At 48.5% G+C, this 20291-nt stretch overlaps 1 protein-coding gene across 3 annotated transcripts in view; it reads left to right on the top strand.

Moving 5' to 3' along the window:
* DAAM2 (dishevelled associated activator of morphogenesis 2) overlaps positions 1–20291 on the top strand; it is a 108329-nt gene that overhangs the window by 58809 nt on the left and 29229 nt on the right. For all 3 annotated transcript variants that reach the window (XM_079148335.1, XM_079148333.1, XM_079148334.1), the window contains exons 2-8: positions 6412–6634; positions 11023–11112; positions 13858–13932; positions 14337–14431; positions 16870–17203; positions 18122–18232; positions 19519–19622. In XM_079148335.1, the coding sequence (XP_079004461.1) occupies positions 6467–6634; positions 11023–11112; positions 13858–13932; positions 14337–14431; positions 16870–17203; positions 18122–18232; positions 19519–19622 (977 nt within the window). In that variant the 5' untranslated portion in view covers positions 6412–6466. The remainder of the gene's footprint in view (positions 1–6411; positions 6635–11022; positions 11113–13857; positions 13933–14336; positions 14432–16869; positions 17204–18121; positions 18233–19518; positions 19623–20291) is intronic.

Here is a 20291-nt window from a genome sequence, read left to right as displayed (position 1 = left end):
TCTTTACCCTCTGTGCTATCACTGCCTTCGTGTCCCTGGCTCTCCTACTGGAAGGGGACCTCCTTGAAGGAGGGTCTGTTGCCTTGCACCCTCACCACCAAGGTGGGTATCCAGCACTGGGCTAGAAGCCAGTTTGAGGGCAACACCACTGCCTCCAAACAAGCCTCCCCACTCACAGGGCTGGGTCCTTGGACAATTTGTCTGGCCTCTGGGAGTCTTGACATATTCATCTGCAAGATAACGGTGGTCAGAGATGTTGGTGAAGAGTTGGGGGAGTGCATGGGATAATGCAGGAAGTGATCATGACTGTGCCCGGCCTCTAAGAGGCACCGTGGAAGAGGCCAAGGAGACAGAGTCAGGAGCATGTCCTTGCCCTGTGACCCTCAAGTGAGGAGGTGAGGAAGGGGACCAGAGAACCTGCCCCAAAGCCACAGCATCAACTGAAAGAACTAAAGGAGTTGTTATGGTTTGGATCTGGAATGTCCCCCCAAAGCTCATTTGTTGAAAGCAGGGTCCCCAGTGCAGGAAGGCTCAGAGGTGGGGCTTTTACACAATGATTGGATCACGAAGGCTGTGACCTCATCAGCAGATTGAACCACTGATAGCTGTGTGAACAACTGGAAGGTGGGATCTAGTTGGAGGTATAGGTCACTGGGGGCGGGCCTGGAGGGGTTTATTTAGTCCCTGGCCTCTTCCCCCGGCTCTCCCTGCTTCCTGGCTGCCAGGAGCTGAGCAGCTTTCCTCTGCCACCCCCTTCCACCATGATGTTCTGCCTCACCTCAGGCCCAGGGCATTGGAGTCGACTGACCATGGACTGAGACCTCTGAAATTGTGAGCCAAAGTAAATCTTTTCTCCTCTCAGTTTGTTATCAGATATTTTGGTCACAGCAATAAAAATCTGACTAACAAAGGGGCTGATGAGTTAGCTTTAGTTGTGACGGGACACTGGACTTGGAGTCTTGGAGTCACAATATTCACTTGGGAGTCCTAGCTCTGTCTCTGAGGCGCTGGGTGTTGTTGACCAAACTGTCCCAGCTCCTGAAGACTCGATACCATTGATTGTGAGGGGGATTACAATCGTACCCACCTCCTGAGGTCACTGTGAAGCTGAAAGGAGATAGCAGAGCCCCAGAACACCTGGCCCAGCTCACAGGAAATGCAGAATCTGAGTCAGTGAATCAGAATCTGCAGAATACTTGAGGAAACTCTGAGATCTTCGCCTGGGGAACTGGACACGTGTCCTACTGCTTAAGGGTTTACAGATCAGGAGTTGGACAGTCATGGGTTTGAATCCTAACTATGCCATTAGCTAGTGCTATGACTTCATGCAAGCTATTTAATCTCTCTGAACCAGAGATTTTGTTGTAGTTTTTCCATTAATAACTTCTTTAAAATGAAGTCACCTATTTCAGACAGTTGTGGGGTAAAGTGTGCACACAGCCCAGTGTCTGGCATATAACAAAGTCTGAAGTGTTAGCATTAGTCTGCATTTTCTGAAGTTTGAAGATAGGGGAAATCCTAAAATGTAAAAACTGATATGTGGGTGGCTTGGGGTCAGGGCTAGGATTTTCATCTTTGCAGGTCAAATAGGAAGAATGAATTCAAGTTAGGAAGTACTTCCTGGCTTGAGGTGGAGTGTGGGGAGCCCTTGGGAATGGGACAGTGGGAAGGGTCAAGGCTTTTAGGATCCTTGAATGTCTTCAGCAGAAGCAGCGTTGCCCAGAGAGGAAACTGAGTCCCAGAAAGCAACACCACAGTCCCCTGACTCACGACTGCTAAGGAAAGAGCTGGGACCAGTCCTAGTCCCTGAGTTAAGGCAACTCATTTCTCCATAGTGTGTGCGGGGCTGTGACTGTGAGTCCGGCCGGGGCCACAGGAGTGGAGGAGACCCTTTAAGGGGGACTTGCAGACCTCACAGGAGGTGCTGACCTGGTGGCTGGTGGTTTGGGCTAGTCAGGCTATGTTTAGGTGGCTGATAGTCCTGAGAAGACCTCGTCCCCACAGGAAGAGGGGAGGAAGCAGGGAGACAGGATGTGGAGGACAGGGAGTGGTCAGCGCCCGGGAAGTTTTCACAGAGAGAAAAGGGGTGATGGTTGGAGGTGGGCTAAACACCCCCAGCCTGAGTTCAAGCTCCCGGGTTTCCTTCTCCTTGCTTTCTGTTTTCCTCTGTTGCTTCTCAATTCTGCTCTGAGGTGGAAACTGCCATTGCAGCCCTTCCCAAAGGGCTTTTGCAGGGACAAACCTGTCTGACCACCTGGCCTTTCCCGCTCCGTGCCTGGTGTCAGAACCAGGAGTTTTCTTTCTCCCTCCCCCTTTCCTTCCTTCCTTGTTTTTATTTTTTGGACACATAATAATTGGACATTTTTATGGGGGGCAGTATGACGTTTGGATACATGTATACCTGGTACAGCGATCAAATCGGGGCAATAGGCTGTCCATCACCTCAAACATGTATCACTGCTTTGCTGACTTTTCTAGCAAGAGAGAGCTTAGAGCCCAGGGAGGAGCCCTCCTCGGGCCTAGATTTCCCATTTACGGAAGGCGCAGCTGGGCGACTTCTTAAATCTGGCTGGGCCAATTCCTACAGGGCCAGGCCTCAGCAGCCCCAGCTGGAGAAGGAAGAGCTGCAGTTCTGGGCAGGGAAGTCTCACCCTGCTGGTGACCTGACAGTGACACCCCAGCAGCAGTTTGATCTTTATCTAGTGAGTGGCCAGGTTCATCGACTTTTTGCTTCATCGAGTCCTTGCCAAAACCCAAGGAGGAAGATGCTTGGTTATTTTGGTGTCAAAGATGAGGAATCGGAGGCCCTCAGAAACTCAGAGACATGCTCAAGGTCATGAGGCAGAATGGCGAGGCTGGGAGTCACAACCCAGTGTGACTGATTCCGAGGCCTCTGCACTTGCCTCTGCGACCAGGAAGCTGGAGTGAAGGTGTTAGAGCAGGCCAGGTGAGAAATCAGGAAGACGGAGTGGTTCCTACTGGCGGAGAAGAGGCTGGTGGCCTTCGGAATCTCCATCAGTCTCTGCTCCTCTAGAGGGACCTATGAGACTAGAGGGTTTTTTCTTTTTGGTTCTGGGGATTGAGCCCAGGGACAGTCTACCACTGAGCTACATCCCCAGACCCTTTTTAAATTTTATTTAAGAACAGGATCTCCCATAGTTATTGAGGCTGGCCTTGAACTTGTGATTCTCTTGTATCAGGCTCCCAAATATACAGGCACTACAAGCACTTGCTACCATACCCAGATGAGACCAGAGGTATTTCTAAACTAAGCTTACAGACTGGTCTTTTTTAGTAGAGAGAGGTTATTGGGGGCCTATGGACAAGATGAGAAAAAAGGTCCATTGACAAGTGAAGACACACTCTGGTGGGACAGTGACTGGACCACAGCTGGCTGTTGGAGTGTCCTTGGTTTTCATCCCAACTCTGTCTCTAGCTGTGTGTCCTTATATAGGACATATCCTCTTTGATCCTCAGTTCTCTGAGCTGTACTCTGAAGCTCCATGCTTTCTGAGGCTGCTTCCTGCTGAGAGTACCTGTGGTTTCAGCCTTGGATGTTCGGATGGGGCTGTAAGGAGGGGAAGCAGGGAAAGACCTGAGAGGGCGTTGCTGGGAGAAGAGTTGTCTTTAGGAGCATAAACATACCTGGGAGCCATCAAACAGGCAGCCCCTTAAAAGGGCAAATATGTGCCTGCCGAGTGTGTAAGGCCCTGCTGTTGGGGACGGAACTTCCTCTCTGGAGGGGCCATGTCTACCTTTGCCCTTTAATCCCTGAGCTTAGGGAGATGTTAAAATATTCAATAACAGGTATGGCCTGGACACGAACCAATCAGAGCAGTCATGCTGGGAACAGTAGGTATATGATTGGACAGGGTTTCCCACCTGTTGGTCAGCCCAGCCCCTGCACTGCATTTCACCCTGAAGATCCTGGCTTAGGAACTAAAGAGAAGGAGTGGGGCAGGGGAAGTTGAGTGGGTGAAGGCAGGAAGAGGGGACCACAGACCCTCCCAGACATTAGCCCGTCTGCCTGGAGCCCTGACACGCTGCCGCCGGCCTCCCACACCCTCAGGAGCTTCCTTCCCGTGTTTCAGGCCCTGCCTAAAGCAGTCCAGCACACCAGCTGCAGATGCATTGCAGAGGCTCAGGAGACAAAGGGAGCCGGTCTGTCTTCTTCGTAACAGGCAGGGTACCACCCAGGATAGTCCTTCCTGTCTACCTAAGGACATGGAGCCTGACAGTCAGACATCAGGGCTTTGTCTCACACACTCTTGGCCACTGGCTATCAAGTCCCATGGAAGTCTGTCTTCCTCTACCTTTTCCTCAACTGCCAGCCTATTCCAGGCCTTTGGATCCAAGTGCCAGAATCACTGCGTTCACCTGCTGTCTGCTTGCCCACCTTCAGACTCTGGGACTGTCTTCTGTTCCCTACAGTAGTTCCTGGTGGCTTCTCAACTGGTGACAGAGATTTCGATCAGTATTGCTCGACTGATTATTAAGGACCCCTCTTTCTTCCTTTTCTATGAACATAGGTCATTTCCCAATTGACCAAGAGATGTATTCAGCAGCCACTAAGCACAAGTACTTTATTAGCTATAGAAGTGGGAGTGGGTGTCAAAGAAGCAGGAGGCAGGGTCCCTGCCCTCCCGGGGCCTTACTGTATTCATGAAAGACAGTATGTAAATGGAGAAAAACTAACTGATAATTACAAGACATCCTTAGACAATGCATTATTTGAGGGTTGCCTGGGCCAGTGGAAACACCTGTCACAAATTTTGTAAAGAAAGATAAAAATGGGGCCAATAAAAAGTTGTAGAATGGCATTTAAAATGGATCATGATTTATATGAAAAGCCAGATAAGGTTACACTAAATTATTAGATTGTTAAGAGCTCAGAAATAAAGCAATGCTCTCTAGAAGTTATCTTGAGCTCACTAGGAACAAGTTATGTCACATTTATCTTGTTTTCTTTTTTGATAAGGTTCTAGAGCTTGGTGCAGAGGAATGCCTTAGATTTAGCATACCTTGAGTTCCACAGGGTTTTAGGAAAAACATTTCATTTTGTCATCATAGAAAAGAAGGCTGGATAAAAACAAAGTCATGTGACTTTAGAGCTGGTTGAAAGAATGAACTTGAGAGTATTGATGAATAGTTCTCTGGCATTCTGTGATGAGGTTGTGGTGTTATGGAGTCGAATGTCTTTGTCATTGTTGACATTTTCAGTGACGACGTGGATGATGGCCATAGACCTTCTTATCAGCTCATGATCTGAATCAAGGAGAAACAGCTAAGAATCAAGACTCAAAAGTATCTTGACCCCCCACCAAACTAATACTGTGTAACAGAAAGAAAAACATAATCTTCTATTTATGTTCCAAACCCTCAGATCTATAGTGTGCGATGGGGAAATCTGACTGAGCAGCAGTTGGGGCATGAGCTGTGGTCTCTCTGTGGAAGCCATCCAGATTGTCTGAAAGCATGTCTAGGACCCAGTGGTCATGGCCATGTACTGATGGCCGGGCTTAGAGTCTATGTGGCGTGCACAGCTGGAGGGGTGCTCCTCTTGTGCTGCCATCAGTGAGCTAGGACTCAACTGCTCAATGTCCGTGAGTTCCGGTCTCTGGCCAGAGCAGCGTTGTCTGTTCCTGAGTGGTGGGAAAAGCGGGTCTGCCCAGATTTCTTCCAGCATGTCGAAGACCATTCCCGTGATCCCCATGCCCCTGCCCAGGGTCTACTCTCGGGACTCCCCCGGAGGCCTCTCTTAGTGCAGTTGGCTGCTGCTTCTAGATGGCCGAGGGAACCACTGCCTTGTGATATTTCACATTTTTCCCAGTACAACAGGCTGGGCAGAAAACTGAGAAAATGTCAGAAGCCTCCAATCCTCTGCTCTGCTGGAGGCCCCTGCGCCAGGAGCTGTGCCACAGACTCAGGAGAGTGTTCTCTCTGCCCGCCCACCTCTGCCCTCCCCTCCCTATCGGGTGGAGCTTTAAAACCAGTCACCTCCAGATCTGAAGGGAATCAAGTGAGTGAACCCTCCTGGGAACTGATCTTACAGAGGGCAGGGGATTGGATTCTGTCTGCAGTCATGGAGAGCATAAGCTGAGTGCCAGCTCTGAGCACCGAGAAGTCACACTCTGTGACTGCAGCCCTCCTCTCTTCTCTAGGGGCAAAGAGAGGGAATGTAGAAGTGTCTGTGGCAGAAAACACTCAGGGACATGGTAGGAAGGACGTGGAAATGCCTCCTGATGGAAGGAGTTGGAGGAAACTGAAGCAGCGGGGAAAGGGAGGGGGCCTTGGCTGTTGGGTTGCGAGCACCTGACAGCCTGAGGGTCCAGGATTCTGAAGGCAGAGTGACCTCTGCTCCCACCTGCCTGACTGGCATGCCTGATTGTTCCTGCTCTCTGTTCTGCCTAGATTACAATGAGGACCTGAGGCCTCTGCCTGCTGACCACCCCGGCCTGAAGTGACCATGGCCCCCCGCAAGAGGAGCCGCCATGGCCTGGGCTTCCTGTGCTGCTTTGGGGGCAACGACCTCCCTGAGATCAACCTCCGGGATAACCACCCTTTGCAGTACATGGAGTTCACCAGCCCCATCCCCAACGCGGAAGAGCTTAATGTCTGCTTTGCAGAGCTGGTGGTCAGTGTGTGAGGGGGCTTTTGACAGTGGGGAGGAGGGCGGATGGACAAGCAGAGTGCAACAGAGGAAGAGTCCAGGGGCTGGGGTCTCCACCTCTCAAAGCTCCTCTTGGGACTCAGGTAGTCCCCATAAAACACTTCAGAAATGTGGAAAAAGCCTCTCACTGGGGTGGGCACCATGCAATGGTCCCCAGAAGAACAGACCCACCTCCTGTTCCCCCTGGATTCCCAATCATACAGTAGCAGTTTGGCTGCCATAGGGTGGGGCAGATCCAAGTTTTTGTGAAATAGGGCAGTAAGGAGTCTCAGAGAACATCAGAACTCCCGATACCTCTCTCTTTTCTGCTTTCTGTCTGGAGTTTCCCCTGGGCCCCTTAATCTCAGGAAGGGAGAAAGGACAAAGTGGAGAAAGGACAGTATCTTTAGGCAGATACTGGATACCTTGGAACAGGATATGAACGGCTAAAAATATGGAGGTAGAGAAGTCTATATCACACCCAGGATCTGATTTGGGTCTGGCATGACTAAACCCCTTGTCTACTTGGGGTAATTGCAGGTGTCATTCATTCATATTGGCACCAGACTTTCCTGACCTTTGGCAGTGCCCATTCAGACCAGAGCATCAGCCTGCCATTGTGAGAAACCCCGTGTATGAAACTTCCTGCTCTGACCACACAGAGGCAGAATAGGATGGAAGCACAATTGCTCTTTTGGAGGTCTAATGAGGAACCAAAGCCTGCATATCAGGAGAGGGCCCAGACCTGAACCCTAGCATAGAGCCAGAAGCCCAAGTTCTTCTACCACTAGCTCTTGGTTCCTTGTTCTCCTGGCTGGCCAGTAGTCAAGCCATAGAAAAATGGTACATGTGGTTTGAAATGTGATTTTGCTGTGAGATGTATCTGGTTGAAGTAATCTAGTCCCACAAATACCAGGGCCACTGTAAAATGAGACCATGTAGGTTATCTGAAAAAGTTGTCCAGCTTCCTCATCACATCAGGGTCAGGAAAACTCACTGTCTCCAGATTTATACCTTTCTCCAGAACGGGACCGGGGAACCACTGTTTGCTAGTGGAGAGTAGCATTTGGAGTCTGATGGATATTGCTCAGGGATGTTTTCTAGGGTAGAGAGTGTAAACTTTGAAAGGAGAATGGGACAAGAGTTGTTCCCTCTTTTGACCCTTTTTGTTCAACAACTATTGAACAAAGTTCCTCACAAGGCACTTTATCAAAAGCAAGGGTGAGTTGGACGAGTCTTGCCTGCAAGGGGCCTGGTGTCAGGTAGCAATCAAACAAATGAAAAATCTTTATCTTAGACTGTCATGCTCTGGGCCATACAGGGTCCCAGGTATTAGAGATGATCTAACAGACAGGGCCCTGCCTCCAGAAGAGGAAGTCACCAAGGGAGCACTGGTCTGGAAGAGCAGAGACAGAGTGGTAAGTGTCAGGACAGGGAGCACTCAGGTGACTGTGGGAGCTTTATTCTAGGCAAGGTCACGATGGCCTCCACGAAGCAGAGACATTTCCATTGAGACCCCAAAGCAGAGTGAAGTTAGATAAGTGGATGGGGATGTAGAACAATGACAGAGGCTCCTTGGAAGAAGAAGCAGCCTTGGTGAGAGTTTCAGGTTAGAAAAGAACTAGGTCCTTTTGGAAGGCGTAATGAAAATCAGAATAACTGAGAATTTGGGATTGAAGTCTAGGGAATCCTAGGAAATCCACTAGGGTTGAACCCCAGGGAAAATCCACTGAAGGTTTGAGGTGATCCCATCTGCTTTCTTAAAAGACCACGCAGGGTATCAGCTGAAGAAGGGGTTGTGCTGATCATTAGGGGCGGCTTGGAGCAGAGTCGGTGAGGAAGGAGAATGGCAGATCAAGAGCAACTTAGGCGGAAATGTAGAAGGGCGGACCATGAGTGAGCTGGAATCAAGGACCCCCAGGCTGCTGAGATGAGGAGCCAGGTGGACGCTGGGGCCCTGCACAGGACAGGTGTACTGGAGGAGGCTCCAGCTTAGGGGCTGAGATGATGAATTCAATTTGCCTTTTTTCCCTATGCATCAGTTTCCTCATCTGTAAAATGGAGGGATGTTGCATGTTTCAAATAAATGAATAAAAACACTTTGAACAGTGCCTGGCACATAGTAAAGCGACATATGTCTATGAGAAACTTGAAGGGCATCAAAGGGGAGAAGTACTGGACACGGCTGGGTCTCAGGGTCTACAACTCAGGAAGCTGGTGAGCTGGAGGGACAGGTTTATGAGGAGTTGGCATAATATCCGAGTCCTTGGGAATAACAGAAAAGGACACCACACTGTGTCCGAAGGGACAGCAGCATTTAGATAAGATAGAAGGGACATCATCAAAGGAGCCCAAGAAGGAACACAGAATGAGGCACGAGGGGTCGCCCTAATGTGGCTGCTGAAGAGATCACGGAATAGGTTTAATAAGGAGGGAATGGCCAGCAAAGTCCCATGCTGCCTGGGCCAAGCACAGCTGCCAAGAGACACCCATTGATTGAGAAATGGAGACTACTGGCCAGTGCATGAATACCCAGAATGCAAGGCTGAAAGTAATTCAGGAAGGGAGAAATGGTTCCTACCTGGGCAGGTCTAAGAAGGCTTGTCAGAAAAAGCTGCGTCCAGGTGTAGGATGTAGACCATGGTCCTCAGTGAAAGCTGATAGGAAGGGGAAGGACTGTCTAAGAAAAGGAACAAGGTTGAAGAGGGGCAGAGTCGGTGCTGGAAAAACCTCAGGTTAGGTGCTGTCATTTTTCTTTGGTTTCTGATTCTGACTGTGGAAAGGAAACCTCAAACAGGGTTCTGGGAATTTTGACTAAGGACATTTCTGGGATGTGGAGAGAACACTTCTAGGTGTCAATCTTTGTTTGACACTAAATCTGCAGCAGTCTTTAGTTCCAAAAGCAGGTGAACTTATGGGCGTTATTTCACATTCTCATGTACACACTGTCCAAATGGCCGTTGCTGGCCACATGTGGTTACTGGCTAGTCTGAACTGAATGAGCTATAAGTGAAAATCCATACTGGATTTTGAAGACTTAATTTGAAAAAAAGAATATAAAATATTTTACTGATAAGTTTTTACATCAGACACCTGTTGAAATGGTCGTGTTTTAGGTATATTGATTCAAAAATGTATTTAAATTAACTTCACTAATTTCTTCTTAAAGTTTTAATGTGACTAGAACATGTTTAAAATCCATATTGCTCATGTTACATTTCTATTGACAGTTCTGGTCTAGGGGAAGGAAAGTCTTAAATGATCCCCTTTGAATCAAAGTATGGAGAAAAGGTTATAGATGTCAAGATTTAAGACCCTTAAACTTCCTTAGTTATTGCTTTCACTGTTGTATTTGAAAATATAAAGACTATTTAGTAGTATTTTTTTATTTGTTTTAAGTTGTTATATATGACAGTAGAATGCATTTTGAAGAATATTTAGTGGAATTATGCCTCATTGTCTTAATGTGAGTTTGGTTTTTGGTTTTTAAAATGTGCATAATTGAGTTGAAAAGCACACTCTGTTCCCAGTGGCCTGTTAACTCTTTCTTTGATGAGTCTTGGAGTGCCTTATGAATTAGAGGAAAAGAAGCTTCAAAAAGAGAGCTTTTTAGGGCCCACCTGGTATAGCCAAACCTGTAAACTCACTTAAACTACCTACCGAGTAACCCCCAAATGCAACAGCCGCAGAAGCTTCCAGTCCTACTCTCCAGAAAGCATGGACCCTGCTGCAGGAGGCGCCAGCCTTGTCACGGACAGCCCTGCGGTGCAGAGGCTGCCTCTAGGGGCGCTCTCTCTGTGGGAAGTGGATCAAGGCTGCCCTTGACGTGGTGTGCCCTCTGCTCAGCCCCTGTCCTCACTAGCTCTCCTCAGCCCACGTTGGGACCTAAGCTGAGGCTGGGAAAGCCAGAGACTTTCTAGGAGAGAGACTAGATGGGCAGTAGGCTTGAAGAACAGGGCAAGCATCTGAGAGGGAGGCAGGAGCTGATCTGTAGATGACCCCTTTCTTTGTCCAACCTTGACCTGTGATGTTGGCAAGCTTAGGAAGGACAAGGACTGGAAAACCAAAAACCCTGGACAAGAAGATTAGGGAGCCTCAAAGAAGTGCCAGAGGAGGGCAGGAAACGGGGTGAGCTGGAGGAGGAGCGGGGTTGGACAGGAAGTAAGGGAGCCTGGGTAGAAGTGCAGGATTGGCTGGAGCAAGGGGATGGGGCTGTGTTTCTGGTAAAGAAATTCCCCATCTTATTTTTGGTACTTTTGGGAGAAAGCTAGAACACTGAGGGATAGGTTTGGGGCGCTGTAATTTCCCTAGGGCTGAATATTCTACTCTCAACATCGCTGGGTTTCACGTGATTTTTCTTATTGTCTTTGTAGGATGAATTGGATCTCACAGACAAAAACCGGGAGGCCGTGTTTGCACTCCCCCCTGAGAAGAAATGGCAGATCTACTGCAGCAAGAAGAAGGTGACCCCCTCTCTGACCCTTCCTGCCACATCCCAGGGGCCACAGAGGGGGCAGCTCTTGATGCCTTAGTCACTCATTCGTTCAACGGATAGTCTTACATGCTAGCACTCTTCTAGGTGTGGAAGGAACATTGGAAACAGAACAATAATCCTGGCCCCACGGGGGCGCGCAGGCCCGTGCCATCCCCCGGAGCAGCCTTGCTCAAAGAAGCTAGTTTGCAGGGGTGGAGGGGTGGAGGCAGGGTGTCCTCTTTTGGAGTGTAGCTTCTGCTCCATCCCAGGCTTGGGGGTCACGTGTCCATCCTTGGTCTCCTCTCTGTTCATCCCTTTCTTCTTTTCCTTTAAAGAAGCTGTGGTGTCCTGCCTGCGGACTCCCTACGAAGGCCAGTGCCAGCTCCAGGCAGGGCTGCACTGGATTTTATCTCCTTCTACTTCCCAGTGGCTGGAGCTCGTCCCAGCATTCTCTCTTCCTCTTTCTCCATCTCTGTGTCCCCTTGGTTCCTTTTCTCCTCTCTTGATCTCTCCTCTCCTTTTATTTTAGCCTTTCTGTTTCTTTGGCTCTGTTTTTATTTTCTTGGTTCACCTTCCTTCTCTCCCTTCTCTCTCTGTTTCTCAGGCTGGAGTTACAGCTCCCTTTCCCAACCTCAGAGTGTGGGTATTGGGGGTCAGGGCCTGGACACTGCTCCATCCGCCTGGAGAAGACAGGCAGTTCAGGGGTCTGAGCTGTCCCTCTTCCACTCCTCGTGCTCATTCATGGCTCTCATTTACTCCTGGTCAGGATATTTGTCCGATCCCCAGGGCTCTGTACTGAGTCGGACTGAACTTATAAAATGGCAGGATTAGAATCATAAACCCTTTCAGAATTGGAGGGAACCCAAGAAACAACCCACTCACCTCCTTTATTACACAGGAGGCAAGGGAGGCCTAGAGAGGCGTGGACTTACCCAGCCTCCAGCCAATGAGGACAGGCAGCCAGACCACTGCTGGGGAGAAAGAACCGGAATGCACACACTAGAAGACATTGTTGAACATTGCGTGGCACATTTATTAAGTACCTGAAGAATACAATGTTCAGTGTCTACTAACATGAGGAAAACAGGCCTTGAAAAATCTCAAGTCATGGAAAAAGGAAAAAGGAAGAAGAAAATAATTGTTAGGAGTAATTAATCATATTTCATGATTTTCCGCTTTCCAAATTGATTACTAGACTTCCCTTAAGTTAATCCTTGTACAGTCAAGTAAAAGATTTATTAAAATATAAGGGCATCTCTCACTACTTTGCAAACCGAATGGGGAGTGATTTCCCCATCTACTCTCACACCCGTCTGTCTTCCCACGGAGTAGTTTCTCTGTCTACAATACCTTCCCCACCTGCCTTAGCCTTAGGAATCTTCAGTAACTCCTCCTGGTCCTCTTACTAACCCCCACCCACAGCCTTCTGTCAGATGCCTGCCCCCGGGTCCCGCACTGGACTGTTATAGCAAAGGCAAAATGACTTTTTACTCAGTACTTGCAGGCTTCAGTATTGATGGGCATTCAGTAGGTATTCATTAAATGCACATGGAATGAATAATAATGAGCCAACAAATGCGAAAAAAGTGTATGTTTGTTGATACAATTGTTTTTGCTGGTGCAATTCCTCCCCAAGGTGGAAGCCAGAATATTTGGGTTTTAGTCATGAAGATTTTATACATAAAGCTGTATGAGGTCAAAAAGTCCAGAACAAGGCAGCTTTCTCATTGGTCTAAAATTTGGATTTTATGAAACGAAATAGTGGAGCTTAAGTGGACAGAGCTGAGGGATCCAGGGTCATTTGGCAGCTGGCAGAGAGAGGACTGGTCAGGGAGGTTCTGGAGGAGGTGAGTTTTTAATGTAGATTTGAAGCAGGAGATTGCAAATCTTGACAGCAGATGAGAGAGAAGCCAAGTGACCAGGGCACAGGGGCAGGAAGGAGCAGGATGTGTGTCATGCCTAGAGGCAGATCCGTTTGGCCGGAGAAGGCTGGATTTCTGTCAACGTGAATATTTTTTTGAACTCCACCATGCCTGCTGGTGTGAGGGGGAGAGCTGAGCCTTTCTCTTGGGGGCTGAGAGTCGGCCACTGGTCCTCTGCACTGCTGGCCCGCTGCACAACTCAACTCCATTTGGGGGAGTTGACAGTCAGTGAATCACAGGCATTGGAGGGGCTCCTCAGCCTTTCTAGAACCCATGGTCTTGGGAGTTTCTTTCTTTTTTGTAGCTATTAATTGAGTACCTACTGTGTGCTTTGCACTATACCAAATGCTTTATACTAATGTGCTCAAACTGGGAGAAAGACCAAATTTCTAAATTTCCAAACCACCATAGACCATTACTGTTGTATAATATAGGAAAGACATTAGCAGAAAATGAAAGACGTATAAAATGTAAGCAAAAAATTGTGTTAGACTCAACAGTCATAAGATCACATTTTATGAAGTGTAGGTAGAACAGTTATAGCAGGAAAAAGAATCTTTAAAATGATACATGTCATCCACTGGAAGTGCGTGCCTGCAGAGTTTCTGCCCACGTCATTGGTGGGCCATGAGATTCAGTTTGTCGTCTGATTTTACCAAGGAAGAAATGGAAGCTGGGAGGTTTCACGTCGTCCTCCAGTCCCCCGCTGTGGGCAGGGCTGGGAACGTCCCTCTGTTGGCTTTGAATAGCACTCAGGGTCACAGGCCATGGGTCTTGCCAGTTGGTCTATACCACCTTTCTTCTTGTTTCAGGAGCAAGAGGACCCCAACAAACTGGCCACCAGCTGGCCCGACTATTACATTGACCGCATCAACTCCATGGCTGCTGTAAGTGGCTGCTCCTCCCCTCCCCGTGCCCCGCCTGGGAAGGCTGTAGGGGAGAGTTCTCGCGGTGTTTTCTCAGGGTCCTCCTCACTGAGGTGTGAAAGTTTTCCACTTGTTCCTGTGAACTTATCATAATCCACCCCTCCTCTGTAAGACTTCAGTCCCCCAACTATTTAAGCACTTATGAACTCATCTGGATGTCACTCAGGCTTGGGAAGTAGACTGGGTCAGTAATTCTTCCTACTTCGCAGATGAGGATAGTGAAGTTCTAGACTAGAACCTGGGTCCTCTCAGTCCCTCTGTCTTAGTAACCATTCCCTGAGGCCTCACTCTTCCTGAGTCAAACCTGGGCTGGGGGCCAGGTGGCCCAGTGTGACAGTGTTCCCTCTTACCTACTGACTCTTCAGATGCAGAGTCTGTATGCATTTGATGAGGAAGAGACAGAGGTGAGGAACCAGATCGTGGAAGACCTGAAGACGGCTCTGCGGACACAGCCCATGAGGTGACTAGGCCTATTTCCCTTCCTCCCTCCATGGCGCTACCCAGGCAGTCCCCTGACTCCTTGCAGCCTCCTGCAGTGCTCTGCTCCCACGCCGGTCCCTGCCAGACATTCCTAGTCTCCGCTTCACCCTTTTACTTCCAGCTCCCTCCGCCCGGTCCTGGGTTGCTGGGAGCTGCTGGGGTAGTGGGAGATGAACACAGGAGGGTCAAATAAGCCTCGGGTCGTCAGGAGCTCAATAAAGAGGGATCAAGGGCAGGCACTTGGCATTTGGGGGACTAATAGAACAGGAGGTGGCCGGATGGATGGGGTATATAAGAAAGGGCTTCCTAAGAATGAGGGGGCAGGGTGAGTGCCCTAGTCAGGGAGGACTAACTCCAGTCGGCGGGTATGGAGTCAGTACATGAACTTTGGCCATCTTTGAGTGGGAGCCGTGGAGGCCAGGGAAAGGAGATGGGTGTCGCCAATGTCACGGGACGGGACTTCTCCGACCTTCCCAGACCACAGTGGGCAGGGCCCCAGAAAAAGAGCATGAGTTGCGAAGGGTTCCTTGCCTTTGGCTCTGAACCCATCGTGTGCCAGAACTCGCTGGTGAGAGACGATTGTTGAATCTTCAGCAAGGGTGCACACTGAGTATTAAACCTACCTTTGATTAGAATTTAAATCATAAAAACATATGAGTAAATAAGTTGTATCAAAAACAATACTCAAACATCACTCTCTACTTCTTTTCCCACATTTTGCTATTATATATGCTCTTCACTGTTGAATTTCCACTCTTGAATTTACACCCCTGGTCTGTGTGTGCATCTCTTTTCAACTTCACGTTCAATGACATTACCATTGGTAGCTTGAAAGCAGCTATGCTAGGACTATTCATGTCATGGAAATGGGCGCACGTAATCAGATCTTCTCTCTTTTTCCCCCCAAGGACCTAGTTATTTAACGTGTGTCTGCCATCCACTGGGGGGTAGGTGTGTATTGTCCTGGCTGAACTCTCTGCCCCGGAATCCTGGAAACAGCCTCCAGGAGGATGGAGCATCCGAATCCCTGTGTCCCTCTGCTAGGGTAGGGGGTCAGTCTGGGAAGGAGACGCAGTAAAGAATGAGGCCCTCATAAAGTAAAGGGGTCCAGGGGAGTTGCCAGAGTCATCCACCTCAATTCATTCAACTTTCCTTAATAAAATCTGGATTACAAAAGTTACACATAGTAATTGTGGACTTTTGTAGACTACAGAAGAGCATCTAAGAGGAAAAAAAAGGAAAAAATAATCTATCATTAACTTAATTTGAGAGCATAACCTAGGCATATTTGTACAACACATATAATACAAAACACATATAAATATATTCATATATTGATTATAGATAGTGTTCCCTAAGCTCAATTTATAACCATTCCCTCAGTTCATTAGTCATTATTTTACTGCATCAAGGAGTCTAAGCCTTTTTTGTGTGTGTTTCCATGGAGTCTGGCACCCAGATAAAACCTATAGACTGTTTCTCAGAAATGATGTTTTTTAAATAATAAAAGAAAGCAGATAAATGGGTAGGGTTCAAAAATAAACAAATTCAATTAAAATATAGCTACCAAATATTAAAAATGCATGAGCTAGCAATAAATGTGCCTCTTTATGCCTTCTACAGCAAGACTGGCACTGGGTCTGATAACCACCATAATCTTGACATACTGATGGGTGTAAATGATATTTTGAGATCCCTGCAACAACCATAATTTGATATGAAAATAGCAGTGATTTGTTTGGGTGACAAAGTCACAGATTCTGCTAGTAGCGCTCTCTTTTATGGCCTATACTCATCACTGGGGGAAATGCTGAATTTGTTAGAGGTTTTCAAAAATAAAAATGTAATTGTCTTTTCCCATTCCAGTTCTTGGACCCCTGAATGCTAAGCATAGACCCTTTATAAGAAGACAAACTCCAGGTTAAGAAGTCCTGAACTAAATGAATTTTAATGTTTTCCACTAATATTCACAATAACTCTCCTATTTTCTTGAGGATCTCTTGAAATGTAGCTTCCCACCGCCTTGGTTCTCAGCTCAGGGAGTCTGAGGGCCCCTCTATATTGAAATCTCTCTTGTTATCTGACTATAGTTCTTCTAATTCCCATTTTTATTAGAGATGGATCTTTAGGTGTGCTGGCCATTAATTATGATCATCCCTTCACCTATGTCTCATTTAAGCTATGCAACTGATGGTCAACGCTTTGCAAATACACAGCATTTCAAATGCAAACGAAGCGTGAGTTTTCTGTGAGGATGATAGGGTGTCAGTGCGATAGGTAAACTTTATAAATGAACCAAGTCTCTGCAGTAGGTAAGACGTGGTGCATGGTGGGATACAGGTAATGGGGTAGCTATTTGCAAAATGTACACAGAAGGACATTCAGGATGCCTCTTTTGCTAATGCCTCTGGCTGATAGGTTTGTGACCCGCTTCATCGAGCTGGAGGGCTTGACCTGTCTGCTCAATTTCCTCCGGAGCATGGACCACGCCACCTGTGAGAGCCGCATCCACACCTCCCTCATCGGCTGCATCAAGGCGCTGATGAACAATTCCCAGGGGCGAGCGCATGTGCTGGCACAGCCCGAGGCCATCAGCACCATCGCACAGAGTCTGCGCACGGAGAACAGCAAGACCAAGGTGGCCGTGCTGGAGATCCTGGGTGCTGTGTGCCTCGTGCCTGGAGGTCACAAGAAGGTGCTGCAGGCCATGCTACACTACCAGGTGTACGCAGCAGAGAGGACTCGCTTCCAGGTGAGAAGTGGCCTGCAGGTGGTGCTGCCAACAGGGTGGGCAGAGGTGACACATACTGGTGGCAAGGGACAGTAATGGAAACTGAAGGAAAAGGAGACATCTTGTGGGTGGCGTGCCTGCTTGTGGAAGGAAGAGAGGACTGGGAACAAGAGGGCTTACTTCCGAAGACACGATGGGGTTAGCTGGGATAATGCACTCGTCTCCATGAGGCTGTGAGCTCCTGCAGGCTGGAAGAATCTTTTGCTTCATTTTTGTGGTTCTTCCTCTCTGAGCCTAGCACCTGGCTCATGGTAGGGGATCAGTCAAGAACTGATAGTGCAATTGCTGGGGTCAAGATTTTAAACCAATGCCTAATGAGGGGACACTGGGACAGCACTGAGACCATGCTATTCTCTTTTTTTTTTCCTCTCTGACCTACTCAGGAAAGTAGAAATGAGATGAACAATACAAAGTGTCTTGGCACAGTGCCTGGCACAGAGCAGGCCTCAAACCCTATGACTTATGTGCCAGGATAGGCTCTTTGTTTATTCTGTCAGCAAACATTTTTGAGTGCCTGCTCTGTGCAGAAAGTAGCCCCTAACCCTTTACAGAAGATGTAAAAGGAATGGAAGGTAGCATCCGTGCCATCAGGAGCCGGGGAGGCGGGCGACATGGGCTACAGCTTGGACCTGGGCCTGCAGCACTGCTCAGCAATAGAAGCTCAGCCTGGGGGCCTTGCAGGCAGAAAGGAAGGTGGGGCAGAGACAGGTATGGAGAGGCACAGGAAGCTTCTCACCTGAGGTGAGGCAAAATAAGCTGGCAACACATGATTGGGCAGAGAGAGCAAAGGGGCCTTTGGGACATCAGAAGAAAAGGGGCAGAAACTGTGCTTATAGGACCCTGATCCCTGCTCCTGTCCTGCCCTCCCTTCCCAACCAGACTCTGCTGAATGAGCTGGACCGAAGTTTGGGCCGGTACCGGGATGAAGTGAATCTGAAAACAGCCATCATGTCCTTTATCAATGCCGTCCTCAATGCTGGAGCTGGAGAGGTGAGGCAGCTTTCCCTTGTCTTTGCTGGCTCCTGATTTCTGATCCTGGGGCACAGTGTGTGTGTGTGTGTGTACTTCCTGAGGAAGCGCCGTCTGAGAGAAGGGCCATCTGGTCCATGTGCCTGCTGCTGCCAACATCATCCTCTGATTATCTTTAGAACCTATTGCTTCCTTCACTTGGAGCCAAGAAAGAATAGCCTGTCATGAACCTTGCTGTCACTAGGGCAACGACATGACAGACCTGGACCACATGAAACTCACTGTCTAATCAGAGGCTTCTCAAAGCTGCTGTGAGAATTGGTTTTGCTTCCATACAGCATTCTTGATTTCACCTAAGCCTGAGAGGGCTCCTGGGGACTCTTGGTGCATTGTGTGTTGTGGACACCCTCCCAGCTGGGCTAGTGGGTGATGACTTTGGTGGGGGAGGGAATTGTTTATGGGAGGATGTCAAGTTTTGACCCTTCTTTCTAGAGCTTTCTAGAAACCTGCTTCTGAATTGATTTCTGAGTTGGCTGGTCATGCTTTTCTAGAACCTTCTATTGGAAGGTGTGGCTTCTGGTTTCTCTTCAGATCAAAATGTAATCCTTAGACCATTAAGATAGCAACATTAGAAGAACTTGAATATCAGATGAACAACTCCCTCCAATTCTAAGGCAATCAGATGTACCCATCAAGGTGAACTTGAAGGACAAAGGGGGCAAAGGAAGCAACTGAATGACCTCATTTTCCCTTTTCTCTGCTAGCATACATGTTTTACATGCAAAAAATGATTCCTGAATTAGGCGAGGGGAAATAATCTGTCTCTAAGATACTGACATCACTTGCTCTTGATCTTGTTGTCATCCATTCTGATCAGGGGTAGTCATACCACAGCAGGTGATTTTTATGAACATCACTTCGACCAGTAAGTTAGTGTTATGCCCATTTAACAAATGAGGAAACCGAGGTTTTGCCAAGGCCCAAACCCTAGGAAGAGTCAGAGTAGGGATTTAACCCAAGATCTAGCTGACTCCAAAGCTCATGCTCCAGATCACTCTACAGTGCTGCTTCTGGATGCTGGAAGCTACGAGAACACTGGTAAGGGGCTAGAAGGAAGTGAGGTAGGAGCCCAGCAGTGGTTTGCTTAGAGGAATAACAAGGTCAAAGATTATCATGTTCCATCCTGACTTCAAAGCAGCTCAAGTGAGTTAGCTACAGGCAAGGTGGGACTACGGCTGGGTGTCCACAGGGGATTCTCGTGAGCATGGACCACTCACTCAGTCTGGTGCTTCTTTGACGACCCCCAGGATAATCTGGAGTTCCGCCTACATCTCCGGTATGAGTTCCTGATGCTGGGGATACAGCCCGTGATTGACAAACTCCGGCAGCATGAGAACGCCATCCTGGACAAGTAAGCCACCTGGCCCCACTACCCATGTGTGGGGACAGTGCCTCAGTGGGAGATGGCCAGGACTGTTGTGAAAGCTGCCCTTCCCACTGGGGACCACCTGCCATTCCCAGCATAGATTCAGAGTCAGCTGTGTGTGGGGGGCAGGGGTGCCCTAGCCTGTCCCCCGTGCTGACCTTGACTCATCACCTCGTTTATAGGCAGGTGAACCCAGCAGTTCTCAACCATGCCAGCACTGCCCCCTGGGGGAACACTTGAAAACATGTGGGAGTGTTCTTTGGTTTGCAAGCTGGTTGTTTGGGGACACTACTGGCATTGGTTGTTGGGCCAGGAATGCTAAACGCCCTGTGGTACACACCTGATCAGAAGAGAAAAAGCCCATCCAAGATGCATACTATGAAGCCCTCACTGATCAAAGAGCACAGTTAAATTCTATGCTCTAAAGAGCATAGTGTTACCAGTGAGTCCCCTCTGGTTCTGTCCCAGGAGCACAGTTCATTTTATTGCACTGGGTTTTAAGGGAGCCAGGATGTCTGAGGAGGAGCGAGCCCGTGTGTTGATGGGGTGGAAAATGAGGGAGAGATTAGCTTGAGGGCTGACTTGGGGACAGTAGGACACTGGGGAAGAGATGGAGGGCAGCAGTCCTTGACTGAGGGCGATCGTGTCCCCCAG

This window comes from Sciurus vulgaris, assembly GCF_902686455.1.
Source record: "Sciurus vulgaris genome assembly, chromosome: 7".
NCBI lineage: Eukaryota > Metazoa > Chordata > Mammalia > Rodentia > Sciuridae > Sciurus > Sciurus vulgaris.
Note: the sequence above shows the minus strand (reverse complement) of the source record. Positions and strands in the feature narration are given on the sequence as shown.